This window comes from Trichechus manatus, unplaced genomic scaffold (assembly GCF_000243295.1).
Source record: "Trichechus manatus latirostris isolate Lorelei unplaced genomic scaffold, TriManLat1.0 scaffold00025, whole genome shotgun sequence".
NCBI classification, from domain to species: Eukaryota; Metazoa; Chordata; class Mammalia; order Sirenia; family Trichechidae; genus Trichechus; species Trichechus manatus.
The window spans coordinates 5920470-5941059 of record NW_004443961.1 but is presented as its reverse complement, the minus strand read 5'-3'; the positions used below and the strand labels follow the sequence as shown (position 1 = coordinate 5941059).

The 20590-nt window shown below is 37.2% G+C and overlaps 1 protein-coding gene across 2 annotated transcripts in view; it reads right to left on the bottom strand.

Annotated features, from left to right (window-relative positions):
* UHRF2 (ubiquitin like with PHD and ring finger domains 2) overlaps positions 1-20590 on the bottom strand; it is a 90891-nt gene that overhangs the window by 55709 nt on the left and 14592 nt on the right. For both annotated transcript variants that reach the window (XM_004373487.2, XM_023728604.1), the window contains exon 3: positions 13939-14198. In XM_004373487.2, coding sequence (XP_004373544.1) covers positions 13939-14198 — 260 coding nt within the window. The remainder of the gene's footprint in view (positions 1-13938; positions 14199-20590) is intronic.

Here is a 20590-nt window from a genome sequence, read left to right as displayed (position 1 = left end):
AATAGATTAAGCAATAAAAGAAGGTTTATTATAAAATAGTGAAACTAGATTTTCTTAGGTGGCTTGTAAACTACAAATAATTCTAAAAGACTCAAATTGTATTAAGGAAGGCAGTACTAGAATAGGACTTTTGGAGGGCTAAGATGTTTAAATAAGGACAACATTCATCTGGAGGCATGTTCTAGTTTAGCAAATCTTTAATATCATACCACATGCAAAAAAGAAAGCATTTCTTATTCTGATAACATTAAATTTCACAGTTTAAATTTAAAGCTCACTCATAAACAATAAAGAATAACTTAAAACTGCTCACCATGGGATTTTAAATATTACATAGAAATAAGTTCCATTTTTAGAACAAATTAAAAATGGGGGATAACTATTAATAGTGGAAACAGCATAATCATCTACGTTAAAAAATACCTATGCCAAAGATAAGTCTGTATTATTTAGGAGTATTTACCAAAATAAGCTGGTATTACTAACAAATAAAAGAAAAAAATAAAAAAAGAAAAGAAAAGCAGTCAAGTACTTTTCAAGGTTATTAGGAAAAAAAGTCAAGCAGGTGACGAAATTAAAGTTGAGTTGTAAAATGAAAAAACTTACCCATAAATTGAAGATTTAGAATTCAACCAAATTCTGATTCCAATGCCTAAACTATATAGCCTATGAGAGAACCACTGTTCTGTACACTCTAAGTTAACAGGCCCCTGGAATAACTTGTTAGAAAAAGACTCCTGGGTCCTACCTCAGGCCCACGCAATCTAGTGGTGGTAGGGGGAGGGTCCTCAAGAATCTGCATTTTAAACAAACACCTTACCTGTGTGAACCTGCAGTATTTCTAAACCCTTTTTGAGAAACACTAATTTAAAGGGATGATGTGTAAATTTGACAAGGTTAAATCAACTGATTTCTGTAAATTCATTCTTCTAAGCACCAAGTGACCTTAAGTACAACAAGAATGCTCCTTAGAAGCAAGGATGGAAAGACTATGTCTCACACACTTTGGACATGTTATCAGGAGGGATCAGTCCCTGGAGAAGGACATTATGCCTGGTAAAGTAGAGGGTCTGTGAGAAAGAGGAAGACCCTCAACGAGATGGATTGACACAGTGGCTGCAACAATGGGCTCAAGCGTAACGACTGTGAGGACGGCGCAGGATCGGGCAGTGTTTCGTTTTGTTGTACATAGGGTTGCTATGAGTTGGAACTGACTCGACAGCACCTAGCAACCACAAGCGACCTTACAGCAAAATGGAAGAGCAATGACTTAAGGTCATAGACCTGTCTTGCTTCTTCTTCCCTCCTTTTGATTATCCATTTAGGTCCCGAATAAGTTACAGAACATTGCGGGGAAGCATTCTAAGCCTTTGATAAAACCCACTAAGAAGCAATGAGGCAGACTGGTCACTGCATCAATGTTCTAAAACTAGATCCATCATCTAGCCCCCAATACTCAAGATCAATACTATGACTTTATTAAAAAACAAAAAACTCCTACTCCTATCAAAACCCAGAAATCATTACATTTGACACTGCTCAAAACATTTTCCGGACTCCTTCAGAAATAGATCACTGCATCAGTTTACTCAAGGAAATCTGTTTCGTTACTTTATAGAAAAATGACTTTTTATCTAAAAATAGTACTTATTTTATTCAGAACTGGCTCACTGACTTGTATTTGCAGTAGTCATAATTAAGGCTACTCAAAAGCACTCACCACAGGCAGAGAATAGCTAAAAAATCATAAAGAACGCTGAAAGCAATGATAACATTATTCTAAGACATTTGCCAGATGAGCTTTTAATAGCAGCCTAAGCATAAGATACCCCTAAAGTCCTAAGTGATGCTGTGACATTTCCATTCCATCTCAATCCCATGGTAAGGCCTGACACTGTTAAAAACAGCAGTTTAACCTTTTTTTGTTTAAAAACTCTTAGTACTAATGAGTTATGGATCCTCTCCAAAAAAAATGTATACAAAGGTCTATGTGCAGGTAAAGACCCTTTGGTTTACAGTATTTCTTCTTTGAAAGCATTGTGACTGGGAAGGTCAACACAGAAAATTTTAAAATTATATAAACAACCCTACATGCTATATATAGACAATGTTTTAAAATACCTTTTTATAAACGTGCTTCTCTCAAAATGAGACGTAGTACAGTAGAGTAGTTTCAACTTGCAAGCCCGTACTTTTCTGAATCTGGGTCTACTACTTACTAGCTCTCCAACACTGGGCAAATTAACCTCTTTAAACCTCAGTTATCCCCACTTCACATATAAAAAAAGTATCTACACTTCACTGGTTTTTAATGAAGGTTACGAGAGATAATCCAGGTAAAGTACTTGCATAGTGCCTGACACATAGTGTTATTTTAACAAGACAATTACTGGATTAAGTTACTATACTTTGAAAGGGATACTGTGGCACAATTTACTGAAAAGTCAAAACAAAAAATCTTTGTTGCTGAAGGAAGCTGACATTTCTAATTTTAAATGTGAATACCATACAGCATGGAAGATCATATAATAATTCTGGTACCATTACAAAAGCCTCTTAACAATCATTTACCTATGTTTAAAGATTTCAAGTTTGCCTAACTACAGACAATAACTATTCACTCTTAAGATGTTACACAGAAATATATGATCTTTTCTTTCTTTACATACATACTTCCTTGTTCAAGCAACCAGCTGTTTCCGAGCTAACCTTTCTCCTTACAAAAAGCAGCTAAAATTTACAAATCGAGACTTCTAAATTAAACCAAAAAACCAAAACCCACTGCAGTCAAGTCGATTCCGACTCACAGCGACCTTACAGGACAGAGCAGAACTGTCCCCACAGGGTTTCCAAGGAGCGGCTGGTGGATTTCAACGGCCAACCTTTTGGGCAGCAGCTGAGTTCTTAACCACTGCACCACCAGAGCTTAGAATTAGATCACTAAATTTAATAAAGCAATTAAACAAAGGCAAGTCATTGACAAGAATAAATGCTTTCCAAATTTACCTTTATAACTGGTATATATGACTGAGTAAAGGTACATGGTGAATCCCTGGTAGGAAGACAACGAACAGGTGGTAGTGTAGTAACTATAACCTAAAAATGAAAGCCTAGGCAACATGGTTAAGAACTTTATGACGATGTTTCTTTAGAGAACTTTTGAGATGACTAAAAACTTATTGGTTGATTACACTGCAATGACTAGAGACTGAGTTGCTCCATCCACTGATAACATTTCAAAGAAAAGCCATTTTACAATGGGGGGATTTTGAGATCTAGTTCAACCCATCTCAAATTCAGGAAGCCTGTGCTTAGGAGGACTGACTAGCTTATTTAAGAGCTTAATTTAACAGGAAAACCAAGGCTAGATCTCAGAACAAATACTCAACTATTACAGAGTATCCCCCCCACAACTCAAGAATTTACGAACACTTCAGATAAACTGCCCATCAATACTTTATGGTCATCACTTTCTAAGCAGAGTTAATACGGGTGAAGACCGCACAGTGGAGAAACAGGCTTTAAATTATTTAAGGTCATCTACAGATCACTGGAGTCCCCAGGCACTGTAAATGTTTAACAGGCTCGACGGTTAACTGAAAGGTTGGAGGTTCGAGTCTGCCCTGAGCTGCCTTGAAAGAAAAATCCTGTCAATCTACTTCTGAAAAATCATCCATTGAAAATTGTATGGAACAGTTCTACTCTGATACACACAGGGTCGTCAAGAGTCAGAACTGCCTGGATGACAACTGGTTTTTACTGGTTTACAGATCATTTAGCTTGTTGTTGTTGTTAGGTGCTGTCCAGTCAGTTCCAACTCATACAACAAAATGAACTACTGCCCATTCCTGTGCCATCCTCATAATTGTTATCCTTAAGCCCACTGTTGCAGCCACTGTGTCAATCCATCTCATTGAGGGTCTTCTGTTTTTCGATGACCCTCTACTTTACCAAGCATAATGTCCTTCTCCAGGGACTGGCCTGTCCTGATAACATATCTAAAGTATGTGAGACAAAGTCTCGCCATCTTTGCTTTCAAGGAGCATTTTGGCTGTACTTCTTCCAAGACAGATTTGTTTGTTCTTCTGGCAGTCCATGGTATATTCAATATTCTTTGCCAACATCGTAATTTAAAGGTTTAAATTCTTCTTCTGTCTTCCTTATTCACTGTCCAGCGTTCCCATGCATATGAGGCGACTGAAAACATCATGGCTTGGGTCAGGCGCACCTTAATCCTCAAAGTGACACCTTCGCTTTTTAAAATTTTAAAGAGGTCTTTTGCAGCAGATTTGGCAATGCAATTCATTGTTTGATTTCTTGACTGCTGCTTCCATGGGTGTTGACTGTGGATCCAAGAAAATGAAATCCTTGACAACTTCAGTCTTTTCTCCGTTTATCATGATGCTGTCCATTGGTCTAGTTGTGATGATTTCTGTTTTCTTTGTGCTGAGGTGTGATCTATATTGAAGGCTGTATCTTTGGTCTTCATCAGTAAGTGCTTCAAGTCCTCTTCACTTTCAGTAAGCAAGGCTGTGTCATCTGCATACTGTAGGATGTTAATGAGCCTTCCTCCAATCTTGATGCCACGTTCTTCTTTATATAGTCCAGCTTCTCAGATTTGCTCAGCATATAGACTGAATAAGTATGGTGAAAGGATACAACCTTGATGCACACCTTTCTTGATTTTAAATCATGCAATATTCCCTCGTTCTGTTTACTGCCTCTTGGTCTGTGTACAGGTTCCTCATGAGCACAATTAAGCCTTTTGGAATTCCCATTCTTCCCAATGTTATCCATAATTTGTTATGATCCACACAGTCAAATGCCTTTGCATAGTCAATAAAACACAGGTAAACATCTTTCTAGTATTCTCTGCTTTCTGTGAAAATCCATCTGACATCAGCAATGATATCCCCGGTTCCACGTTCTCTTCTGAATCTGACTTGAATTTCTGGCAGTACCCTCTTCAATGTACTGCTGCAACTGTTTTGAACGGTCTTCAATAAAATTTTTACTTGTGTGTGATATTAATGATATTGTTCGATAATTTCCGCATTCGGCTGGATCACCTTTCTTTGGAATGGGCAAAAATATGGATCTGTTCCAGTCAGCTGGCCAAGTAGCTGTCTTCCAAATGTCTTGGCATAGGCAAATGAGCACTTCCAGCATTGCACCTATTTGCTGAAACATCTCAATTGGTATTCCATCAATTCCTGGAGACTTGTTTTTCACCAATGCCTGCAGTGCAGCTTGGACTTCTTCCTTCAATACCATCGGTTCTTGGTCATATACTACCTAGTGAAATGGTTGAACGTCGACAAATTCTTTTTGGTACAGTGACTCTATGTATTCCTTCCATCTTCTTTGGATGTTCCCTGCATCATTTAATATTTTTCCCGTAGAGTCCTTCAATATTGCAACTCAAGGCTTGAATTTTTTCTTCAGTTCTTTCAGCTTGAGAAACGCCGAGCACGTTTTCCCTTTTGGTTTTCTAACTCTAGGTCTTTGCACGTTTCATTATAATACTTTACTCTGTCTTCTCAGGCCACCTTTTGAAATCTTCTGTTCAGCTCTTTCACTTCAACATTTCTTCCTTTTGCTTTAGCTATCCTACATTCAAGAGCAAGTTTCAGAGTCTCCTCTGACATCCATTTTGGTCTTTTCTTTCTTTCTTGTATTTTTAATCACCTCTTGCTTTCTTCATGTATGATGTCCTTCCACAACTCTTCTGGTCTTTGGTCATTAGTGTTTAGTGTGTCAAATCTATTCTTGAGACGGTCTCTAAATTGAGATGGGATATACTTAAGGTCATACTTTGGCTCTCGTGGACTTGTTCTAATTTTCTTCAGCTTCAACGTGAACTTACACATAAGCAACTGATGGTCTGTTCTGCAGTGGGCCCCTGGCCTTGTTCTGACCAATGATGTTGAGCTTTTCCACAGTCTCCTTCTACAGATGTAGTTGATTTGATTCCTGCATATTCCGTCCATAGAGATTCACATGTATAGTCACCATTTATGTTGCTGAAAAAAGGTATGTGCAATGAAGAAGTTGTTGATCTTGTAAAATTCTATCGTGATCTCCAGTGTCATTTCTATCACCAAGGCCATATTTTCCAACTACTGTTCCTTCTTCATTTCCAACTTTCACATTCCAATCACCAGTAATTATCAATGTATCTTGATTGCATGTTTGATCAATTTCAAACTGCAGAAGCTGGTAAAAATCTTCAGTATTTTTCATCTTTGGCCTTAGTGGTTGGTGTGTAAATTTGAACAGTCATATTAACTGGTCTTTCTTGTAGGCATATGGATATTATCCTGTCACTGGCAGCGTTGTACCTCAGGATAAATCTTGAAATGTTCTTTCTGATGGTGAATGCAATGTCATTCCTCTTTGTCACTCCCAGCATAGCAGACCATTTATTGTCTGATTCAAAATGTCCAATACCAGTCCATTTCAGCTCACTAATGCCTATGATAGCAATCTTTATCTATTCCATTTCATTTTTGACAACTTCCAATTTTCCTAGATTCGTACTTCATACAGTCCATGTTCCGATTATTAATGGATGTTTGCAGCTGTTTTTTCTCATTTTGAGTTGTGCCACATCAACAAATGAAGGTCCTGAAAGCTTAACTCCATTCACGTCATTAAGGTTAACTCTACTTTGAGGAGGTAGCTCTTCCCCAGTTGTATTTTGAGTGCCTTCTAACCTGAGGGAAACCCTGGTGGCGTAGTGGTTAGGAGCTACGGCTGCTAACCAAAAGGTCAGCAGTTCTAATACACCAAGTGCTCCTTGGAAATCCTATGGCACAATTCTACTCTGTCCCATAGGATTGCTATGAGTTGGAATCAACTTGACAGCAATCAATGGGTTTGGTTTGGTTTTTTTCCGTCCAAACTGAGAGGCTTATCTTCCAGCACTATATCAGACAATGTTCCAGTGCTATTCATAAGGTTTTCACTGGCTAATTCTTTTTAGAAGCAGACTGCCAGGTCCTTCTTCCTAGTTTGTCTTAGTCTGGAAGCTCAGCTGAAACCCATCCACCATGGGTGACCCTGCTGGTATTTGAAATACCGGTGGCATAGCTTCCAGCATCCCGGTAACACACATGCCCCCACAGTATGACAAACTGACAGATGCTTGAGTGAAATATAATTCTTTTTAGAAAAAGACTAGAGAGCTAATAGTTTTGTCTGTATGGAAATAGAACAGAAAAATCAGCAAGCCACAGACCACCTAGACATGTGCTACAATAAGGATGAAAACTCAGATTCCTCAGGTATTATAATATCATCTGTGGCCTCTAATAAAATATTACCCACTGCCACAGAGTTGACTCCGATTCATAGTGATCCTATAGGACCGAGCAGAACTGTCCTATAGGGTCTCAAACTCTGTAAATCTTTACAGAAGCAGATTGCCACATTTTTCTCCCACAGAGCAGCTGGTGGGTTCAAACTGCTGACCTTCTGGTTGGCAGCCAAGCTCTTTAACCACTGTGCCACCAGGGTTCCGCTAATAAAATATATTTAAAGTGTCATACAGCATTCCCTTCCACCCATATTGCTCTTTAGGAGCAGGTACCTGATACCAGTGGATAAGGATGGGCCACAGGGATTTGTCAATGAGCTGTTCTCAAACTTGAGTGTGCATCACCCAGCACAATTAGTAAAAACACAGATTGCTGGGTCTGCCCCAGAGACTGACTCATTAGGTATGGTGTCAGACCCAGGAATTTCACTTCTAACAAGAGATGCTGATACTCCTGGCCAGGGACTATACTTTGAGAACCACTGGTCTGGGGCAATGGCTCTCAACCCTTGCTGCACATTAGAATCACAGGGGAACTTCTAAAACACCAGTGCCTGGGGGTTCCTCAGATTGATTACACCAGAATTTCTGGGGTGGTGGCAGGGTGCGGGGGGGGCACATGTTAATATTTGTAAAGGTTTTCCAGATGACTAATGTGTAGCTGAAAACCTCTAGTGTAAGTAATTAAAACTAATCTAAATCAAGTCCGCTGAGAACACATTTCTTAATACAAAAGCAGGACAGGATTTCAGTGATAGTTTGCTGATAAAGCAACCAGGTGATGGGTATGGACTGAACTGGGTGGGGTGCATCAGGTGCTAACATACCTAACCTAGAGTTTAACTCAACAGAAGCTGTATGTGTACTTTTTTCTTTAAGTCCCAGGCAAAGTCTAAAGCAAGTACATGCTATATAAACAACGGTTGACCTTTGATGACAACAGAAGTAGAGACTACTACCAACTATAGGTACCATGTCTAGGCTGGGTGGCAACACTGTATACTGGTTAACTCTTGGGCTTGGTAGTCAAATCATTTAATAGATTTGACCTTTGGCACATTAAGCTTTGGTTTCCTCATCTAGAAGTTAATGTAACTAACATTATAGTCATTGTAAGGATTGCATGGGAATCTATGTAAAAAAAAGTTCAGAGCCTACCACATTAAGACTTAACATTATCTAAAGCCATGCCATAGAAATATTACTAGAAACACAAGGGAAATAGCTGTCCTTCTCCAAAACCACCTCTTCCCTTTAGTCAAAATCATGGCCCTTCACCCTCAACAGCTTCAGTGTCTCTTCTCTTGCGAGACTCAAGTCACAGCCTTGTGAACTGAGATAGATATAGATGTTTATGGCCCTTACAAATGTTTATCTTAACTTTTAAGATTTTTTTTCTCATTCAAAAATTTATATACAAATTGTTTTGTGACACTGATTGCAATCCCCTTAATGTGTCAGCACTCTCCCCCTTTGCACCCCGGGTTCCCCATGTCCATTTGTCCACTTTTCCTGTCCCTTCCTGCCTTCTCGTCTTTGCTTTTGGGCAAGTGTTGCCCATTTGGTCTCATATACTTGACTGAACTAAGAAGCACATTCCTCACCTGTTGTTTGTTTTATAGGCCTGTCTAATCTTTGGCTGAGAAGTGGACTTTGGGAGTGGCTTCAGTTCTAAATTAGTAGGATGTCTGGGGGCCATAATCTCAAGGGTTAAACGGTTTAGGAATGGAGTGCTATAAACACCCAGAGGGTATAACTGATGGGAATAAACACAAGTTTTAGAAAGTTATAAAAAGTGCATACTACAAGCTTTTGAAAATGAAATAAGGTAGATTTTCATGTTCTCTCATTTTTGTTATCAACCAGTTAATTATATATAATTGCCTATACCACCTTAACATTTGTTTACCTCTTAATCCCACCCCACCCCCCAATTTGTTTTCTGTCCAAAATATCACTAAAAGTAGAGTTTTCGTTCAACTTTCCCCAGTAATCAGGGCTTGGGGGTCGGGGGAGAGGAAGGTACCTCTCCTCGCAGCCAATTTGTACATACTCACTAAAGGGGTGCTTTGAAAAATGCTGATGATTCAAGAGTCCCTTGGAATCTAAATCTCTAGAGCCTAAATATTCCTACTGTCAACTCTTTTTCCCAAGGGGGAACTAAGTTGGTTGAGATCTAAAAATACAAGGCACTTGCCAAGACAAGGGTGACAAGAGATGATTGATACAGAACTAACAGCAATTAGGAAAAAAAAACCACACACACACACAAATATGTACTTTGTATCAGGTACTTTGATGCTGATCCCACATTTGCTTTATATTATCTGCAGTAATCCACAAGACATGAATCTTAAGGTTGACACAAACAAGGGGAGAGACTAACTACAAACTAAAATACCTTCATAAGAAGCCTTCAAAAATTCAGCCTATGTACAAAACCACAGAGACAGTAAAAAGGGTTCCAGGGGAGGGATGAATAGGTGGAGCACAGGTCATCTTAAGGGCAGTGAAACTACTCTGCATGACACTTTAATAGAGGAGACATAACATTACGCATTTGTCAAAACCCATACCACTGCATCACACACAGAGTGAACCCTAATATAAACTAGACTTTACTTAAAACAACGTATCTATATTGGTTCTTCATTTGTAACAAATGTAGCACACCAATACAAGATGTTAATGACAGGAAAAACTGTAGGGGGCAGCATACGGAACACTGTACTTTCTGCACAATTTTTCTATACACCTAAAACTTCTCTAAAAATTAAAGTGTGCTTAAAAAAATTCAGCATATGTTTATCAAGGAATCTATAGAAAGTGGACCCTTAGAAATAACAGTAAAACTCTTGAGCTTTAAAACATCAAGTAAATCTCATAACATAATCCGCTTTTCATGAATTTACAATGTATGCATCTATAATTTTGAGGGGGGAAACTTAGATTAGGATACAAACTATAAAATGGTTTCATTTATATTTATTTATTTAATATTTTATATTACGGCCACTGATGTACATCTGGCATTGTTGTGTTTTGAAACCCCTCTACCTAGTAAGAAATACCACAAATTTGTTTTCGTCTTGTTTTTTTCTAACTCTTCTCCAAATGGAGTGGGGACTGAAGATGCAAGGGAATATCTGTCTATCTTGGCCTGATTCGGCAAACGATTTTGTTTTAATAAAGTTCACGTCAAAAACTGAGAATTCATCTGGTCTGATAATGTATTAGATCTATAGTTGGCTAAAAAATAGCTTTCAAATGGCTGCATTTTATATTGACAATGCTGCATATCCTAAAAGCATTGCAGAGTCAGATTCCTTGAGGAATGTATGGCACCTCCGCACCTTTGCTAAATGACAGCCTGTTCAAAACTACACTGCTGTACTCAGAGGTCAGGAGCTATGATTATGCATAAGCTTGCCAATAAGAAATTACTATCAACTTATTCTAGTAGGAGAAAAATGAAAAGTTAGTTCATTGAGAGAAATATGGTAGTAATTTATCAGTATCATAGATGGAATGGAATTCTGTTGTTGTTAGGTGCCGTCGAGCCAGTTCTGACTCACAGAGACCCTATGTACAATAGAAGGAAACACTGCTTGGTCCTGCATCATCCTCACAATCGTTGTTATGTTTGAAGTTATGTTGTTATGTTTGCTGCAGCCACTGTGTCAATCCATCTCATTGAGGGTCTTCCTCTTTTTCACTGACCCTCTACTTCAACAAGCATGATGTCCTTCTCCAGGCACTAGTCCCTCCTGATGACTTGTCCAATGTACGTTACACGATGTCTCGCCATCCTCACGTCTAAGGAGCTTTCTAGCTGTACTTCTTCCAAGACAGATTTGTTTGTTCTTCTGGGAGTCCATGATATATACTCAATACTCTTTGCCAACACCATAATTCAAAGAGATAGTAGCCTATAAGTACTTGAAGCTTGTTTAAAGTATAAAAAAGGTGTCTTTGAGAAATGCTGTCTTGGAAATAAAACCTATGCTGAAATTAGAGGTCATCTAACCCACTCCTAACTTTTTAAAATCTCTGCAATGGAACACCTCTAACCAAGTCTGTCAGTCTATACTTGAAGATGGCCAATCTTGTCTACTGGCTACCTCAAGGCAAACCATTCTCTATCATTAGAGAATTGACTGGTAGGAAGTTTAGGTTCCTCAAACTTACATTCTGTGTTGTACAGTGTCTCTCTAGATAAAGCTTTTAAAATATGAGAGCTAACATGACCCAAGTCTTTTCAAGCTAAGTATTTAGTTCCTTCAGTCGCTCTTCATGGATGGCTTTACATTTTTACACACTAGATTGTACTCTGAATATGTACCAGGTCCTATTGATATTGTCCTTAAAGCATGGTGGCTGGAAGACAATATTCCACATAGGGAATAACCAGCGCAGCATCACCTGGCTTGTTCCATCTATAATACTTCTAATAAAACATCCTTACAGCATGGTTATTTGACAGCCACATCCTATTAATTCACTTGGAGCATACTACTCCATAAAAATTTATTACTACTGCTAAGCCACATACTCCGCCAGCTCTCTTCAATGCATCCTCCACCCAGGAAGAACTGGTTCAATGACTTACTGAAGTCACAATGTACTTAACTATATGTTTTTATTTTACTTTTCTAATAACCATGAAGAATGAAATTTTAGTCTAACAGGATTTGTTATCAAATTCATTATCAGCTCATGATTCTTCCTAGGTGCTTATACAAGCCTTTTCTTATTTGGGACTAGTACCCAGGAGCTCATCTATTTTGTATAGTTTATACTATATTTTATATAGTCCTCTCTTTTTTAGGATTTATTTACCTACCACTAAGCTTCTGTTATGGAGTCCCTGGGTGACATAAATGGTGAAGTGCTAAACTCCTAGCCAAAAGGCTGGTGGTTCAAACCTACCCAGAGGCACCTTAGAAGTAACGCCCAATGTTCTGCTTCTGAAAGGTCACAGTCTTGAAAATCCTATACAGCAGTTCTACTCTGCATCCATGGGGCTGCCATGAGTTGGAATCGACTCAATGGCAACTAACAACAAGCTTCTATTACCTTTTATTTTTCAAAGGAAGTTCAGCTATTACATCTTTAAGTTGCCAGTGTTTTCTGCTCTAACATTATACCAAATTCAGGCACTGGGCCTATCCCTTGGTAGTCCTACTCCAAACTCATCTTTGCAAGTCCCTAAAATGATAAAAATTTAATAAGGCTTAGTGCACTTAGTGCTTATATCTTCTTACCCTATTCTATGTCATGCCATTCTGCACAATATTTTTTGCTAAACAGTAACTACTTTTTCAGCCAGAATCAGGTCCCAGGTAGAAGCTTTCCTAGTTGTTTCTTCCATTCTCCAAGATATAAAACTCAATAAAGCAAACCAAGAACAGTCTGCTTGCTGATGGCAGATATACATATAGCTGAAGTCCCTCATCATTACTGTATCTTGCATCTCTTCCATAGCACTCATAAATCCAGAGAAGGCTAACTTCTCAACACACCAACTCCAACCCCCTTCTACCACAACCTTATTCACTAATATTGTCAGTCCTGGTCAATCACAGACCTTAGTATTCATTCTAGTTGTTGGTTCTAGTACCATCTACTATGGTCAAAAGTAGTATGATGACTCATTTGCAGTAAGCAGTGTTGGCAGGTAAGCTACAACCATGAAAAGTATCAGAAAAGTAAAGACAATAGGGATTTACTTTTGATCCCTTTTCCAGGTATCCTGAAATGTGTTGTCACCAAAGTCTTTATACCATTTTGGGTTAGGAAAAATCACAACCATTCTAGGATCTTGAACTCTTATACTTGGTAAGAATTTGATAGCATAATATTTTCCATACATACTAAGGTATCACTTGAATGATGACTTAAGTTCATTTACTGTCTTAAATATTAAATCTGTCCCAACAGTAGCTTTCGTAGTAGGATTTTGAAAATGGATAAAGAAAATGATAATTCAGTGTTAGAACTTAGGCCTTCAAGGCAAGTTCTTAATACTATTCCCATTCCAACATTTTAAAATATATTTCATTGGAAGAGGGAGAATAGGGAGTGACTGCTAATGGGTATGGGGTTTCCTTCTTGGAGAATAAAACTGCTCTAAAGTTAGTTTTGTGGTGATGGTTGCACAACCATGTGAACACACTAAAAAACACTGAGTTGTACACTTCAAAGGGATAAATCGTATGCTATGTGGATTATATCTCAACGACAAATGGTTAAAAAAATCTTCAACTTCATTCTAATGGCTATTACATTACAGGGTATTATATCATTTCTAAAATACTGTTAAAATACATGTCAAAAACCTAATATAATAAAGGAAGAGACAAAGAGAAATTTTTATATCATAAATTAAGCCAAGTTTTAGGATCTAGATCATAACAAATCACTTAAGAGCCAGAAGCAACTGAGAGTTAATGAGTCCTTATTCATTAGATTACAACCTCCAAACACACAGAAACAAAATGAACATGATCCCCTAAATGATTTCTTTAGAAAGACAATTATTTGAAAACAATCTTGAAATGGAAGGCTTTGCTTCTACAAACAAAAACATGAATGAAGTCCTCAATAGCATGAGCACTTACTCATCATACTTGATATGATAAATAACGTCTTCATCAGCAGCAACAGAGTCTGAATTAGACGTAGAGGGTACATTGTCCAATTTATTTGTGTTCTCTTTGGAATTATGTTTTACATTTCCATTAGTCCTTTTATAAGCACTGCCATTCTTCAGTGGAGTTTTGCCACGTGAATGTCCATCAGAAGCTCTAGTAACACTATGTATACGTGCTTCAAACCAAGCACCAAGGCCGACATCTCTGGCATCCACCAATTCATTTACCTAAAAAAAGTTTAAAATTAGTTAATGAAGCTTAATTTCACCTACTGCTTCAAAAACCTTAATATAACTCAAGTTATTTGAGGGTTATCATGGTAAACAATATTTGCAGCTACTCATGTTTAAGGTGATGAAAAAGGTTAGATCAAAACTGTTCTTTTTGGGTTTTACTGTCTTAAATCTGCTTTTTTACTAATAGAAAAATTAATTTTCCTCCCAATTTCTTCAAATGAAATAGGAGTTTTCTTTAACTACTCCTTACCCAGCCCTACAGTTGACTTTCAAAATCCAATAGATACCCAAGAATCATTCTGGCAAGTCATCCATAAGAATGTCACTACTGAAAAGCTAGGATTTTAAACTATTACAACTGTAATTTGTTCCATTAGTTTTTTCATAATCCTAAAGATAATTTACACTGCCCAACCAGAAATCGGTGAAGTATTGAACAGACAATGAGGGAATTAGGCACAAAAGCAAAGGGAAGAGTCTAGCGAATCCGTCTATACACCACCAGTTAGTAACTCATTAGCACATACAATTATTTACTACCTCAAAGAAGAAAAATAAAACATAAAAGGTATACTATCTCAATCTATTTTAACTTGGCAAAACTACAGGGAGCTGAAAGCAAAGAACAGTGCTGTAAGATGCAAAACGGATGTAGTCAAGTCTAGTGGAAGATCCAGAATTAAACCATGCAATCTGACTAAAGGAAAAACAGAGTATTAGAAAACAGGTATACTAGAGATTAGACGCTAAGAAATGGAAGCAGGGTAAAAAAAAAAAAAAAATTCTCCTCAAAAAATGGTGAGCACAGTGGTCAAAAGGTCAAGACCCTTCCAAGAGCAATAACTAAGAGACATCCTGTCATGGATTGAATTGTGTCCCCCAAAACTATCTGTCAACTTGGCAAGACCATGATTCCCAGTATTGTGTGACTGTCCACCATTTTGTCATCTGATGTGATTTTCCTGTGTGTTGTAAATCCTATCCTTATGATGTTGATGTGGTGCGATTAAGCAGCAGTTACGTTAATGTGGCGGGACTCAATCTACAAGATTAGGTTTAATCTCAAACCAATCTCCTTTGAGATATAAAAAAGAGAAGTGAGCAGAAAGACATGGGGACCTCATACCATCGAGAAAGAAGTACTGGGAGCACTGCACATCGTTTGGACCTGGTGTCCCTACACTGAGAAACTCCTCAACCAGGGAAGACTGATGACAAGGAACTTCCCCCAGAGCTAACAGAAGAGAAAGCCTTCCCCTGGAGCTGGCACCCTGAATTCAGACTTCCAGCCTCCTAGACTGTGAGAGAATAAATTTTCTCTTTGTTAAGGCCATCCACTTGGGGTACTTCTGTTACAGCAGCACTAGATAACTAAGACACATCCTGTCGATCTTTTTTTTAAGCTCTTAAAAAGAAAAAATGAAACCATCAATACAAGGTAACCATCTAATCAAGCTTGCTCTTCCCTGAAGGTATAAAAGATCACTTAGGCTATCTAATATAATTCTGACAGATGGTATCACTTGGGAATGGGGGAAGGTAATATACTAAAAGTTAAATACCCATACCACAGGTATTATGCAAGCTTCCTTAATTAGGTTTATCTAACCCTAACAACCCTAACAAATTCTATTTTATAAGCTAAGGAAAAGGAGACATTAATACGTGCTCCAGGTGAAAGTTAATAAAATGTAAAGCCAGGATTTGAAGACATCTTGATGTTGATGTTTATGCTCTTGTCACTACACCATGAAGCTTGATATTTAAGAAGATGGCAATATAAACAGGAACTTCAAAGGGTAAGTGATGCACTTAGAAATAAGGTTTAAAAAATACAAAACAGTTTCAAACCACCAAGATGTCACAGAGAAGGCAGAAACAAGCAGACAGATCTAGTGTCTGGATACTTCAACATCTGGCACTACAATTGGAGTTAACAGAAACCTAAGTCAACCTAAAAATAATGCCATTGCTTGAACATCACACATAAGAGCGGACTTATTAGCTTATAACAGTAGGGCATTCTTTGAGTAAAACAAAACTAGATTTATAACTGGAACAAGAATTTCTAGTTTTATTCCCTATTATAAAGCACAGTTACCACTCATGATAAATAGTGCCATCCATCATTTAGGTCAGAGTGACAGTAATTCATATCCAAAAACCAAAATTAAAATCAATCTAGGCTCAAATGTCCACCTTGTTTCAGAAAATAAATTAGCTTCTCATCTAGAGTCAGTGTGATTCAATTTATGTTAAATGCACTCTGGGAACTGGAAGGACCCCATCTCTCCACAATCTTTCATAAACCCTCCAAATGTGACAGTGATCTCTAGCTTCTTAAATCAACACGAAAAGATATCTAAAACCAACCAAATAGCACTCAAAGTTACAAAACAGGGTAAAATAAGAGTGAGAGTAGATAATAACTTCTGATGACAATTTCATTTTAAAACATTAAGTTTAAATTTTTACCTATGCCAGTTCTGAGTAAAGTTAATTTCAGAATTTACTTTTTGTTCCTGCTTACCAAGAGGTCCAAGGAACGTTTTAGTCAGAAGGAAGTAAAGGTCCAAAAATCTGCTCATACATAATTTTAATTACGAAAGCTCTGTATCTATAAAAGGAAAATCTTTACAAATCTTACATACACATGAATGAAAGATAAAGGCAAAAAGAAAAAAACTCGCAATTTTTGTAACTGATCTAGAAACAAGTTAATGAAATTCTGATATACTAACTACTCAAAGATTTTCTGTGATTATGGAAAATAGATAAAATTCAAAGCAAATTCAAACTATCAATTCAAAAGTAGCAGCTTCTAAGTTATTCTCAGTTAGAACAAAAAAAGTTAATCTCTTATAAAAGTTCTATGAAAATAAGGGATAATATCATTTGTTTATACCTCTATCCCTAATGCCTACCATAAGCATGCCGTAGATATGCAAATATTCATTTAATGAATGAATTGTCCAGAAAATAAGTAAACGTTTTTACACGGAAAAAAACTAATGTCAGCAGCCCAATACCCATGACAATTACTGACCTTCATCAAAAAGCAAACAAATCTGTTAGCCTCTTCAACTAACAAGGAAGGTTAAATGCAGCATTCCTTAATATATTACTGCATGAATAACAGCAAAGCCTTTTGAGAGTTTAACTGCCAGGTTCCAAGTGTGTTTCTAAATGCAGAAACAGAGCCTTACTGTAAAACTTCCTTGCCAAATTTGTACAGTTAAGTGGTTGAACTGGAATTTAAAACGAGGTCTAATGACAAAGCTAAAGTCTTTAACAACTCTACTGTATATTAATATGAGATATAAGAACTGTTAAAAAAAAGAAGAAGAAAAGTTTAAAAGTTAGGTACTAAAAGTAAATGATAGCCAAACCACAAACACTGAAAACAGAAAGCAAAGATCTGCTGAGAAGTAGTTTCTTTCTCATAGTGCTCTTTTGCATTAACTGAGGAGAGGGACGTGGAAGGGTATTGAGAAGCTTGTTAAATATAAAGAATTTAAACTGAACTGAACTGTTTAACCTTGGCTAATCTCAGATCTGTAGATATGTAAACAGTCCTTCTATCACAGCAAATTCATCCCTTCACTATGTAAAACAAATCAATTCAAAAGTAACAGTTTCTAGACTGGAGTCTTTACCCAAAAAGAAATTAAAAGTTAACAATGCAAGCCTAACAGAGATACTGATAGTTACATAAAGAAACATTTACAGATACATGTATATAGAAGGGTTAGTATGTATACTTCTATTTCCTTGCTTTGTCAGCTGAGAGGGCCTAAAAGCAAGGACAGTCCAATAGCAATGAGCAATCAGCACACCTAGCATGTGGATCTTGGTTTTTAATACCATTCTCCAATTCAAGAAACCTGGGCTCCTTGAAGAAATTGCTGATTCTAGGACTGGGGCGGGAAATAGACAAGATAAGCCTGGAGCATCTTGTTGAGCCAGAAAGTGCTCAAAAACAAAAAAACACAAGGATGGGGGTAAGTCAAAGGGACACAGGGGCCAACTTAAGAGGGCTTCCAACAGCTGAAGCTGAAACAATCTGAGCAACAAAATAAAGTACTACTGAACTATAACCCAAAGTATAAAATATCCATTAATTCATACTGATGTAAAAGAATGATAAATAAACGGGGGAGAAGAGACAAATCTCTCATGTAGAAGAATTTCAAATAATACACATACTCTGCCCTCAAGGAAGTGCAGCAAAACTCCCCACTCCTTAAGTATGGGTTAGGCATGCTTCCTTCCAAAGTACGAGTGGAAAGGAGGGAAGAGGAGAGTTAACTTTACAGTGGAGAAACCTGACAAACACTACCTCACCCAGGTGATCAGGGTTCACATCGATAGTGGTAAGTTACTAACTGATACACAACCTAAGTTACTTTTAACCCTAGATATGTGATGAAATTAACACTTTACTTCGGTGGTCTTGCTCACCAAAACACATCAACTCAGTCTAATCATGAGGAAAGCAATAGACAAACACCAACAGAGGGACATTTTAGAATATACCCAACCAGTACTCCTCAAAAGTGTCATCAAAGTAAGGAAAGTCTATGAAACTGTCACAGCCAAGAGGATCCGAAGGAGACATTACAGCTAAATGTAATGCGGTACCTCGATGGGATTCTGGAACTGAAAACGGACATCAGGTAAAAACTAAGGAAATCTGCATAAAGCATGGACTTTAGTTAATAACAATGTATCAATACTGCTTCATTAACTATAATGAATATACCATACTAATGTAAGATGTTAATAATAGGGGATATATGGGAACACTCTGTACTAGCTTCCAAATTTTGCTGTAAATCTAAAACAGATCTAAAATAAAAAGTTTCTTTATAAAGTAACAATGTAAAAAAGTAACAAGGCAGGAAGCATTGGTATCTGTAGGAGGGATAAAATCAATGGGTGATGCTGGCAAGAAAATGGCAAGCTGGCTTTCAGTACTGATCATTTTGTATTAATTGTGAGCACTATATAGAGCACTGTTTCATGTCTTACACCTATCATGAGCCCTGGTGGTGCAATGGTTGAGAACTCGGCTGCTAACTAAAAGGTGGACGGTTGAACCCACCACCAGCTCCAAAGGAGGAAAGACCTAGAGATCTGCTCCTGTAAAGATTACAGCCTAGGAAACCCTATGGGCCAGTTCTACTCTATCCTTATAGGGTCACTATGATTTGGAATCGACTCGACAGCACACAACAACAATGCTTATCACGTATGCCTATTGCAAACATTTTTTCTCTTCTACTTTATTTTCTAACTGATTGTAGTAAAGACTACTATTGGTATTCCAATATTAATTTTGAAAATGGCCACTTACTTATTGCTTTTCCAGTTATCTATAAGTGATAACTGCCTTCTCCAATATTTACATTTTATTTTGTTCTCCTGTCTAACTGAATTATCTAGGACCTCTTGAAAAATGTTAAGTAACAGCAGCATTAACTAGCTTCCTTGTCTGGCTCCTGTCTTTAATGGGAATGCTTCTGCCTTTTCCTGACCATCAAGCATGATGCTGGCTGTAGTTTAAAGTATTCATCCATTCCAATTGTTCTTGTTACCAAGGATTTTTTTTTTTTTTAAATCAGGAATGGATTCAAATTTTTCTTCGGTTTGTTAATACAATTAATTCTATTAAAAACACTTCCTAATAACAAACCATCCCCACTTTCTGACAAACCATACTTGGTGAAGGTATTAGTATGTCCTTTTAATATACAGTCATACCTTTTAATATGCAGTCATAATTCTATTTGCCAAATATAACTTAGGTTTTACATCAATGTGTTAGTAATACTGGTATGCTTTTTTTCATGTTTTAGTATCAGTGTTATACTAAATTAATAAAGCACTGGCAAGTTTTCCTTCTTTCTTTATGCCATGGGTCAATTTAGATAACATCACAATTATCTGTTTCTCACCAATTTAGAAGAATCTATCGTGAGGCCAGTCAAGGCTTGGTGCTTTTTGAAGATAGAGCTTTTTGTTAGTTTTCTTGATGCCCTCCATACATAAGTATATGTTTGCATTTTTTCCACAATCTAAAATTATCTCTATTTGCATTTTCTTAAATAACTCACTTCATAAACCAATTTTTTAGTTTTTACTCTTGAAAATGCTTTGAAAAACTGAGTCTCAGTCCCAGTTTGACCCAATTAGTAAAATATTCTACTAAAAAAAAAAACTCCCAAACATCATACTTAATGGTGAAACACTGAAGACATTCCTTTCGAGATCAGAAACAAAACAAGGATGTACCCACTATCACCACTTCCATGCAACACTGCGTAAGGAAAAAAATTTCAGAAAAAATAGAAGAATTGGGAAGAATGAAACAAAACTACTAT